We start from the raw sequence: 12,232 nt of genomic DNA on the forward strand, positions 1-12,232 counted from the left end.
TACTCAATGCTTTTTACTGCTCTTATTGATACTGTTTATGGAATAAATGAATTTGGATAGCACTTATAAGTCACTTTCATATATGCTTGCCTCATTAATATGTGAAACAATTTTGTGAGGTACAAAAGGCAAGAATTATTATCCCCATTTTATAGACTGGGAAACTGAAGCTCAGGAAAGTTAGAAGGCTTGTCCAAATGCACTTACCCACTAAGGGACAAAACTAGGACTTGAACACAGGTTTTCTAAATGTAAATTTGTGTTTCTTCTAATCGTGCTCTAAATTCTATTCTTTTTTTAAATATAATGTTTTAAAATATTGTTTTCACTGAATATAAGTATGAAAACATGTATTGACAGCTAAAAGATAATTTGGCACGAATGGTACAGTGAAGATTTTATTTTTAATAGAAATATCAGAGTTACATAGAGTATCTTCATGCCTACCTGCCCTTCTTCCCTTCCCCTATCAAAATGGGGGTGAATGGGGGGACTAGAGAGAAAAAATGTTAACTGCCATTTGAAAACGTCCCTGTTAGGACAAGGAGGCCATGTTTCAGCTAGTGGCAGTGCACATCAATTGTAGAATAGTTATATAGGTGGAAACAAATCTTTTCTTGATTGTTGACTTTGTTGACTATGCTTACTTAAGCCTATCAAGCTTGAAAATGCCTCCCTGCTGCAGATGTCTAGGTTTCTAATTGACATTTTCTCATGTTAAGATTGGTGCCTATAAGATTGCTCTTCCATATTGTTCTCCATTTTATCTATTTTTTTCCTCTGTCCAATTTTAGTTGTAAAGTCAATGATTTAATTGTATCGCCTCAAGTTATTGTCCATGTGATAGAGTGCTAAAGAAATGGGTTTTCTCGAGAGCCTATACAAATTAACTTGTGTTGCTTTCCAGTGGGCTAACTTCATGAAATATTTCTCCAAAGGTGAACATTTGCGTTGCTGATTGTGTCATGTTGATGAACCTGTACCCTGTTTAAAAGTTTTATGATCATAATATAAACAACTTTTTAAATATATTATTAACATTAGAAAGAGGCATAATATTTTAGAATAAGTTACGTTTTATAAAAGAAGAGCTTAATCTAGTTTGTTGAAGTTTTTATTAAAATTATACTTTTTGTTTCTTTATTTCAGTTTCCTGAATGTCACATAGAATATAGAGAAATTAGTATATAATTTTCCTTGGGAGTAGTTCTTCAGGTACTCAGGTTAGGTTACAATAGGTTATCCTAATACCTGCAATTAAGTGTGTATCTTTAGTATATAAGTTGAAAGAGGATCTACCACCTTTCCTTTTAGGCCACTTTCGTGTATTATTACCCTGCTCTTTCAAATGAGTTTTTTGTTGTTGTTTGCTATTTAGCATGTTTTAAGTGATAGGGAGCCAGCACATACCAACTGAGAGTGAATATGCTCAAATACATAATTTCAATTTCTGATTGTTTGTTCCTAGTATATAAAAATACTGCTGTTAGTGATTATTCATCTTGTATCTTGCAACCTTGAAAAACTAACTTATTAGTTCTAGAAGCTTTTTGTAGATTGTATAGGGTTTTCTACATAGACAGTCATTGTGCCTATAAATATAATTTTATTTCTTCCTTTCCAGTCAGATGTCTCTTATTTCTTTTTCTTGTCTGATTGTGCTGGATAGAAACTTCAGAAAAATGCTGAATAGAAGTGGTTAGCGTGTACATTCTTGCTTTGTCCTAATACTAGGGGAGAGTGTATTCATTCTTTCACCATTAAATGGTTAGGGATAGGTTTGAGGAAGTTCCTTTCTGTTCCTAGTTTGCTGAGAGTTTTTTCTTTTTTAATCAGAAATTGATGTTGGATTTCCTCAAATGCTTTTTTGCACCTATTGAGATGCTCTTATCATTTGCTAAAGCAAGCATGCATTATAGGAATAACCTCCACTTGGTCATGATACATTATCCTTTTTATATCTTATTAAATTTGATTTGCTAAAGTGTTAGGAATTTTGGCGTCTATGGTCAGGAGGGATTTTGGTCTTAGTTTTCTTTGATTGTCTTTCTCTGGTTTTAGTAGGATAATACTAGCCTTGTAGGATGAATTGGGACATCTTCCCTCCTCTTAACTTTCTGGATCTGTTTTTGTAGGATTGGTGTTATTTCTTCCTTAAATGTAGGGTAGAATTCACTAGTGAAAATTCAGTTTTATAGTATGTATATATGGCTACTCAGTTTATCTGTTTCTTCTAGAGTAATCATTAGCAGGTTCTGTCTTTCAAGGAATGTGTCCATTTCAACAGGGTTGTCAAATTTATGGGCATACAGTTCATATTTTCTCATTATCCTTTCCATATTTGTGGAGTCTCTATGATATCACTTCTCTCAACCCAGTTATTGATAATTTGCATTTTCTCTCTTTTTTTTCCCCCTTAATCAGCCTGGCTGGAGTTTTATCAGATGTGTGACTCTTCTCAAAGAACCAGCTTTTTGGTTGTTTTTTAAACATTTCTCTATTGTTCTGTTTTATATTTCATTCATCTCCACTCTAATCTTTATTATTTCCATTCTCCTGCTTAGTTTGGGATTAATTTGCTCTGCTCTTTCTAGTTTCTTGAGGAAGCTGAGAACTTTCATCAGACTGGTAATAAACAGTCTTTGCTCTGAAATCTATTTTGTCTGCTTTTATAATCATTCCAGGTTTCTTTTAATTAGCGTTAGCTTGGCATATCATTTGCCATCTTTTTACTTTTTTATTTTTTTAACTAACATACAGTAAAACATTTTTTTTAAATTGATCTATACATTTATGAGTTTTAACACATATATTATTTTGTGTAATCACCATCACAATTAAGGTGCAAGACTGTTTTATTACCCCAACGTACTCTCTTGTTACCCTTGGTAGCCACACTCATCCCTACCTCTAAGCCCTGGACACTACTGATCTGTTTTCTGTCACTGTGTTTTTGTCTTTTGAGCATATTATATAAATGACATCATACAGTCTGTGAGCTCTTGAGACTGGCTTCTTACTTTGTGTAATATCTTTGAGATCCATTTACTTTGTTGTGTGTATCAATAATCTCTTCCTTTTCATTGTTAAGCACTATTCCATGGTGTGGAACTTCGTGGGGTCTCTTGTTCCTGCTCCTCTGTCTCTACCATCTCCCCAGCACCTTCCAGTTCTCTAGGGCTCTCCTTATAGTCCTCTGGCCTGAAAGCTGAGGCTTCATCCTGCTTTGCCATGTGCTTAACCACAACTGAAACCACATTCTGATTCAAGTACAGAGAGGTACTCGCTGCAGAGGAACTACTGCCACTCCTCTGATCAAAGAAGATTCCTCTCAGAATTTTAGGAATTTGCTGTCATCACTGTTACCACTGTCACCACCAGTGCCTTGGAATTTCCTGGACATTGGGGCTCAAGAAAACAGAGGTGAACAAAAGGTAAAATGGATTTTCTCCACTCCCTGTGAGCTTTAAGAATCCCTTTCCTTGCTCTTCCATCCAGAAGTAGAGCTTTCTCAGTCTGCTCCCAGATGACTGCCTCCAGGTTACATGATGCCTTACGTCTAGGCTCGGGTACATTGAGGGGAAAAGTAGGGAGTAGGGTGGAGGAGTCATCATGAGTTTGGTGGTACTTTTCATTCTGATTTCTTCCCCAGTTCTTCTGCTTTCATGAACATATTTTCTATTCACTTTTTTTTTTATAAACTTATTCATTTATTGGCTGAGGTGGGTCTTCATTGCTACACACGGGCTTTCTCTAGTTGCAGCAAGCGGGGGCTACTCTTCATTGTGGTGCGTGGGCTCCTCATTACCGTGGCTTCTCTTGTTGCAGAGCACGGGCTCTAGGGGCGTGGGCTTCAGTAGTTGTGGCACATGGGCTCAGTAGTTGCGGCTCATGGGCTCTAGAGCACAGGCTCAATAATTGTGGCGCATGGGCTTAGTTGCTCTGCGGCATGTGGGATCTTCCTGGGGCAGGGATCGAACCTGTGTCCCCTGCATTGGCAGGCAGATTCTTAACCACTGCGCCACCTAGGAAGCCCTCTATTCACTTTTAAGCTTTGTGAGGTGGACCCAGAGCAACACTTATTCTAGAGCAGACTTTTTCCCAGTACTGAGACAAATCCTTTTGAGTACTTTACCCAAAGCCCTAGAATTATAAGGTTACCAGTCTTGTGGTTTGAATAGGATCTGTTTCCACCGTTTGGTGAACCTTGGAGACTGTTCCCTATGCTCCTTTCAGGTGGTTCTTTCCCCCAGACAAATGCTCTTATCAGTATTCACCTGTATACTTAAGGGAGGATTGTTTTTAGCTCTCCATAGCCCTCTCTCTGTGCACAGCTCCCCTCTTGTATTCTGCCCTACAAACCTAGCTGCCCTGACCTCCCGAAGACACTCAACCCTAGGAAAATGCTTCGCTTCACCTGGGTCCCACTCCCTGTACCTCTGGAAACTCCAGGCAGTAAGCAACCATGGGGCTGATCTAACTTGTTTCTCCTCTTACACAGATCCTCTCTTTCATCCACCTGAAACTATGATTTTTTATATATGTTGTATGATTTTGAGTTGTTTCAAGAAGTAAGGTAAATCCACTCTTTGTTACTTCATTTTTGCTGGAAACCAAAATCTATAGGATATACATTGACCCTTGAACAATGCAGGGGTTAGCAATGCCAACCCTCCATGCAGTCGGTCCTACATACCCGCGATTCCACATCTGTGGATTCAGCCAACCGCAGATCGCGTAGTACTGTAGTAGCAATATTTGCTATTGAAAGAAATTCACATATAATTGGATCTGTTGTTCAAGGGTCAGCTGTAATTAAGTACTAAATTTAATTATAGACTCCAGATGCCTAAGTCTTTTAGGGATTTGGTTAGAGATAGCTTTACATAGGAGGTCAAATTTGAACTTGGCTTTGAAGGAGGGAGGATATTCTATGTGGAAAAGAATGGCATAAATAATGGTACTGGAAAAGGAGTAAGCCTGGGTTTTTACCAATGAGGTAGTCTGGAGAACAACTTGATAACATGGGTCAGCATACTTAGGGAAATAATGAAAAATAAGATTGAACAGTTGAGTTGGGGCCAGATTAGAGAAGTCTTTAAAGCCTTATATAATGATATAATGCAGTGATAGAAAGCCATTAGCAATTTTTAAACTCCAAGCAGTGTTATATAATGAGAACAGAGTTTAATTAATATCTGTTCCTTTTCCATTCTCTGAATGAAATGAACAGCGTCTCATAAAAACATGACGGTGGTATTGCTTTGATCAAATACATTACATTTACTTAAAGACTGAAGTAAACCTATTCCTCAACCTTCTCTCCTTTTAATTCTTTAATCTTTGTTCATAAAACATATTTAACTTTAGTCATTTTTATTGCTCTTCTCAGGATGCATTTCCTTTTTACTCCACTTCCTTTTCGAAATTACGCTGATCAAAACTAGATAGAATATGCTAGTAAGTTATTTCCAATGCAGAATTTAGTGGAAAGATTTGCTTGTCAGATTACCTTTTAATACCTGAGAGTATCAGTCTAGCTTTTTTCCCACAGTAGCATTATATTTAATTTGAAAACTATTGACATCCAGCCAACTTTCGGTATACATTATTCGTAGCTCATCAGGTTTCTGTATTATATTAATAGTGGTATAATGTCCGCGCATACCCTCCTCTGTTTTAATATGATCATTTGAAAATTTATCGAACTCATTTAAAATGTTTCAGTCCTTCAGAGTATTACATATGTACATCCCTCTAATAGTATTTCAAGTTTTGATACATTAGGTAAATTTACTACAGAGAAGAACCTTTTTTTCTCTAAGAACCTTTCTTTTTAATGCTTATTTTTTCCCCAAAAGGATGTGAAGAAGAAATAAAAAAGAAGATATGAGGATGTTTATAGAAGAGGGAAAGGAAAATAATAAAGAAATTGAGAACAGACAACAGTCCCCTCATAAATAGAACCCAAGGCCCAGAAAAAAATAGAAAAATAGAGAACTAAGATAAGGCTTGAGCTAGAAAGAAGTTGAGTTCAAAGCAGTAGCAGCCATTTAAAGATACTCCAAAAGACTAATTGGAAACTTTGAGCAATTATGCATAAAATAGAGCTGTATCTGTGTATCGTGCGGAAATAGACAAAAATCTTTATAGAATTCTGGCAAGAGGAATGAGTACAAATTTGGTGGAAGAAAATGATTTTGTAATAAAAGGACACATTTTAAGTGGGCAAGATATCAAGAATCTTACTAGAGTTAAATAGGGAGAAAGATTTATAAGAGTGAAATCAAAAGGTAGATGTATAGAGGGCCGGTGAGAATTGTGGAAGAGAATGACTCCCCTTCTTTTATTTTTATTTATTTTTATTTTTTTATTTTTTAAAAATATTTTCATGGCTGCACCACGCAGCATGTGGGATTTTAGTTCCTCAACCAGGGATGGAACCTGCGCCCCCTGCATTGCAAGTGCAGAGTCTTAACCACTGGACCGCCAGGGAAGTCCCCTCCCCCCCCCCCCCACACACACACACTTCTTTTAATGTGTACATTCTTCACAAGATTAGAGCATAAAAGTTGTTTAGAGAAACGACGGTGTACTTCTATACAACAAAGTATGCGTAGAGGAACTTTAGGTTTTTTCCCTTTAGACAAAGCTGGGATAACACAGATAACAACATGCAAACAAGATATTTAGATCTGTATGAAAACAATCTGAATTAAGAGATCTTATTTGAATAAGGATAGCAATCATCAGGAATGAAATGAGCAGATGTGGAGCTGGATATTGGGATTGTTTGTGCATATGAAAGTAAAGGTTATAATGTATAGAAAGGGAAACTACTTTACACGCAGTGAGAACAAATGCAGAACCTCTCAAAAGCAGACAGTTTGCCAAAGGTAGATAAATTAAGCTTAGAGTAGAAAATCCTCAGAATGTGATAACAGTGGTCTAGGAGCCTGAGCTTCCTTTCTGTGGGGATGTCAGATTATACTGAGAACAGCTAGAGGATTTTTTTTTTTTTCAATAGTGCAAAGGGAAGCAAAATGATCAAATTTGTGAAGGGGGTAAAAGCTCCTAGTGTCTTAGCTGAACTGTCCAGATTTTAAAGATTGAGTATAAACCTCAACAAGCAGTTTTAATGGAATATGGACCAAATGAGAAATGACATAGGTAATGATACAGGAAACATTAGCCAGGCCTTTTTTCAAAGGGAAATAGAAGGAATGATAGATAGTAGGAAAGAAGCCTACTGACATTACTCAATTTCCAGTATAAAATATTTGTATGAATATTTTAAAGGCAGAAGGGCCAACAAATGAGCCAAGAAGATTTTGGGGTTTTTTTTTTAGTGGAAGAAAATACCTGATTAGGTACAATCATTGCTTTTGACTGAATAAGCCATGGTTGCCTTTCAAAGATATTATCTACATATACCTTAGAGAAGAAGATTCAAAAGTTATTTGCTGAATAAAAATAAAGTAAGGTGGCATATTCTACCTAGTTTCATCTGATAGGTATCTTTTTTTTTTTTTAAGAACTTTTATTGAGATACAGTTAATATACAATAAACTGCATATATTTAGAGTGTACCATTTGGTATTTTTTTTCTTGTTAGTAATGTATATATGGCAATCCCAATCTCCCAATTTATTCCCCGCCAACCCCCCGCCCCTTCCCTACTTAGTGTCTATATGTTTGTTCTCTACATCTGTGTCTCTATTTCTGCCTTGCAAACCGGTTGATTTGTACCATTTTTCTGCATTCCACATATATGTGTTAATATATGATATTTGTTTTTCTCTTTCTGACTCATTTCACTCTGTATGACAGTCTCTAGGTCCACCCATGTCTCTACAAATGTCCCAATTTCGTTCCTTTATATGGCTGAGTAATATTCCATTGTATATATGTACCACATCTTCTTCATCCATTCATTTGTTGATGGACATCATGTGATAGGTATCTTGACACCTCTCTTTTTTGCCAGCACCCAAGATATGATAAATTTCCCAAGATAAACCATATGCTTTAACTTGTCTGTAGTTATTAAAACTTTAAAAGTATATCTTCTTCTAACCAATAATTCCACTTCTAAGGATATCTCCCACAGATCTACTCACACACATAAGTATACGTACAAGCAAGATCATTGCAGCATTGCTTGTAATAGGAAAAGTTGAGAGACCGAAAGTGAGGAAATGGGTGAATAATTCTGGCAGGCCTCATACCCCATGAAATTCTGTGCATCCATTAAAAAGAATGAAGTAGATTTGTGTGTACTGAGACAGAGGGCTGTCCGTGTTACGCATTCAGGTGAATTTTAAAAATGCATGACAAGGGACTTTCCTGGCAGTCCAGTGGTTGAGACTGCATGCTTCCACTGCAGGGGAGCGGGTTTGATCCCTGATCAGGGAACTAGGATCCCACATGCTGTGCAGCCCAGCCCAGAGGGGGTGGTGGTAGATGCATAACAGTAAGTATAGTATTGTACTTTTTTAAAATCCTATATAATGTGGCACATATATACAATGGAATATGACTCAGCCATAAAAAGGAATGAAATTGAGTTATTTGTAGTGAGGTGGATGGACCTAGGGTCTGTCATACAGAGCGAAGTAAGCTAGAAAGAGAAAAACAAATACTGTATGCTAACTCATATATATGGAATCTAAAAAAGAATGGTACTGGTGAACCCAGTGACAGGGCAAGAATAAGGATGCAGATGCAGAGAATGGACTGGAGGACACGGGGTGGGGGGGGGGGGCGAAGGGGAAGCTGGGACGAAGTGAGAGAGTAGCATAGACATATATACACTACCAACTGTAAAATAGCTGGTGGGAAGCTGCTGCATAACACAGGGAGATCCACTCGATTATGGATGATGACTTAGAGAGCTGGGATAGGGAAGGCGGGAAGGAGTCGTGGGAGGGAGGGAATATGGGGATGTATATATAAATACAGCTGATTTACTTTGTTGTCCAGCAAAAACTGGCACAACAGTGTAAAGCAATTATATTCCAATAAAGAGCTTAAAAAAAATCCTATATGTGTACAAGCAAAAGTTACATTATGTATATGTGTAGAAAGAGACCTGGAAGTATATATACTAAACTGTTAACAGTAGTTACTCTTAGTAAGTAGAAAAGGTGGACTTTTAGTTTTCACTTTATATCCTTCTGTATTTTTACAACAAACATTTACTTAAATTTTTTAAACCTGAAATTTATCTGAAGGAGAAAAAAGCCAAGGCCTTGGGAGCCAACCTTTTCCCCCCAAATCCTGGTTCAGTTCCTCTTCTCTCATCTTAGCCTTTATAGTTTACCACAAGTAAGCACTATAGGCACAATTTTATTTTATTATTGAGAGTAGCTTCACAAATAAAGTTCCTAGTTTCTAGTTAGCTCGTTACAAAATTCAAACTCTACAAGTTGTTGTTTTGTTTTGTTTTTTAATACCAAGTGGTGGCTTCTGGGTAAAGTCTGGTTTGTTTGGTCAAGCATTAACTGAACATTTGTTAAGTACCAACTGTGTGCCAAACACTGGGGAATTCAGGCATCCTAGTCCCTCAGCTCTTCTACCTGATCGGTCCCTCCTCCTCAGTTGCTTGGCCATCCCATCCCCAGCCCCAGTGGTTGCATTCAGGACTTCCCAGTGTTCATGTGCTTGTCTACGTTTGAAAGGCAATCCCCTTAAACTTATTGCAATTTAGACTCCATATGTGAATTTTCAAAGAGCCACTTCTTACCTTCTCCATGAAAATATATCCCTAAAATGGACATCTCTTTTTACCTCTCCTTTTCTAAATCACAGGGACAGGAGATGATTTAGCAACGGAAAAAGGAAAATATTGAGGGGGTGGGGCGGGGGGGGAAATGTTTGTATTTACAAAGGAAAAGGGGCATTTGTGAAAGAGTTGATATTTGTGAGCAAAAACATGTCAATCACTGTTGGAGAGAGAAAAATATACATAATCCTGTTCTAAAGTATATGTATAAATATTTTTGGAATAAAAATATTTCTCTCTTCAGAGAGAAAGTGGCTGGATCACATTATCTCTTTGAAGTTCTAGTTCTGTAGATTCAACCATTTTCTTTAAAAAGCAATTTAAAAATTATGATGAGAAGATGTTTAGGCTAAGATTTATATTATACATGTGTGCAGGATCAATATTTCTGAAACTGCATTCTGCAGTATGTCGTGCCTTTTGCTTCTTAAACCCGTGAAACACAACTTGAAATAAAAGTTTTATTTGCGGTCTTCAAAGCATGAGGGGGAGAGAATAATCCTTGCTGTTAGTTCTTGTTGTATTACATTATTATGTTACATTATATTATTAGAAGGTAATTTGTATGAGTATCTTCATGATTTTTTATAAGAATACATTTCCATTTTTGAAACCACAGACTCCATCTTGCAAAAATCTTCATTTTTTTTGATTCTCCACTTTTTTATTGTGACAAAATATGCATATCATAAAATTTACCATCTTAACCGTTTTTAGGTGTACTGTTCAGCAGTATTAAATACATTCATAATATGCATCTGTCACCACCATCCATTTCCAGAACTCTCTCCTTCTTCACAAACTGGAACTAATTCTGCACGTTGGAAAATGAAAGTGTACATGGTAATTTTTTTTTTTAAATAAGGTAAAAGCCAATGGTTGTACGAATAAGTGAATGTACATACTCTTTCCTTATTTGTTCTTAACCTAAATTAATCTTAATTTTATCTTTTTCCCACAGTGCATTAAATATATATTCTCCCATATCAAGTAAGCTATTCAGTTTTTTTCTTCTTCTGAGTTATTATTCTACCGGCTTTATGTTCCAGATATCTTCCCCACATATTAATATGTCAGGAGCATTCTAGCACACAGAGATTTGTATTCCCATTTTACCTTGACGAGTGGCTCATCTCGTGTTTTTGTTGTAGGGGTTTGACCAGCTCCGCCTTGAAGGATTGCTCTGTGACGTGACCCTGATGCCAGGGGACACAGATGACGCCTTCCCTGTGCACAGAGTGATGATGGCCTCTGCCAGTGATTACTTCAAGGCTATGTTCACAGGTAGCTTGCCTTTCTAAGCTCTGCTTCCACATTAGAACAATATGAAAAATACGTTTTTAAATCTTTTTGTTGATAAAGGACGATTCAGTTCTTTTGGTCAGTGTCTTTACAAGGACAAAGAGTTTCAAAAGGAACAGATGCCCAGTACGTGTGATTGTGGATGGCGCTTTTTTAACTTGGAAAATGGCTGTACCTTTTTTATACTCCTGTCCACCTTGATTTCATAGCTTTGCTTTTCCAGACACGTATCTGAATGGGCCATCAGAGACTAATACGATCCCACTAATACAATCTTTAATCCATCAAAAGATCTGAAGTGACAGGCGAACATTTTGGAAGCACTTGCGTTGTATACCAGCTCCATTAGTATAGAGAGATTCCTTTTTAAGTACTCTCTTTTAACTGTAAAATATGCAGAAGCCTGACTCTGATACAAATGCTTACACAGAATAAAATTCACTCTGATTTTATTGCATCTAGTTAGCAGCAGAAGTGAGTTTGACCTTAATTAAATTATCCACCTTCATTTAATTGAGTGTCTTTCTGTTTAAGGTGGAATGAAAGAACAAGATTTAATGTGCATTAAGCTGCATGGCGTGAGCAAAGTCGGTTTAAGGAAAATTATTGATTTCATTTACACTGCAAAGCTTTCTCTTAATATGGACAACCTTCAAGACACACTGGAAGCTGCCAGTTTTCTACAGATTCTGCCGGTTTTAGACTTCTGCAAAGTATTTCTCATATCTGGGGTAAGACATTTTCAAATCAAATCTTTTCCTTCTGTGGATTCCATCGTAGCCTGTTTAGAGTAGACTCATGAATCTGTTGTATAGACGTGAAACTCTGGCCATTATAGAGAGAGGTGTCATGTCGTATATGGTCTGGAAGCAGGTTGAGGGGAAAATAGTACAGGTGCATTTTTACAAAATAGAATCATTTAAGAAAAGCCTTCTGTGTAATCAAATGACATTAGACAGTAATAGTGTTTGATAACAATATATTCCTTAACTTGTTTGATAATGCTGTTTTAATTCAGTGTTATTCAGCTTAATGATTTTATATAAGCAGGTTTCTTAAATGGAATTCTGTGGGAAAGTAATCTGAGGTTCTAGAAATCTTTTAAGATCGACTCATTCATTTTTTTTCTTCCTTAAAAGATGGGAA

At 36.8% G+C, this 12,232-nt stretch overlaps 1 protein-coding gene across 7 annotated transcripts in view; it reads left to right on the plus strand.

The window, feature by feature from the left end:
- The window catches only part of KLHL13 (kelch like family member 13), a 300,973-nt gene that overhangs the window by 268,309 nt on the left and 20,432 nt on the right, over positions 1–12,232 (plus strand). For 6 of the 7 annotated variants that reach the window (XM_057718335.1, XM_057718336.1, XM_057718340.1 and 3 more), the window contains 2 exons: positions 10,936–11,068; positions 11,621–11,817. In XM_057718335.1, the coding sequence (XP_057574318.1) occupies positions 10,936–11,068; positions 11,621–11,817 (330 nt within the window). Of the gene's footprint in view, positions 1–2,796; positions 3,435–10,935; positions 11,069–11,620; positions 11,818–12,232 lie in introns of those variants that run through there. The other variant, XM_057718341.1, reaches the window with a different exon arrangement.

This window comes from Hippopotamus amphibius, chromosome X, assembly GCF_030028045.1.
Source record: "Hippopotamus amphibius kiboko isolate mHipAmp2 chromosome X, mHipAmp2.hap2, whole genome shotgun sequence".
NCBI classification, from domain to species: domain Eukaryota; kingdom Metazoa; phylum Chordata; class Mammalia; order Artiodactyla; family Hippopotamidae; genus Hippopotamus; species Hippopotamus amphibius.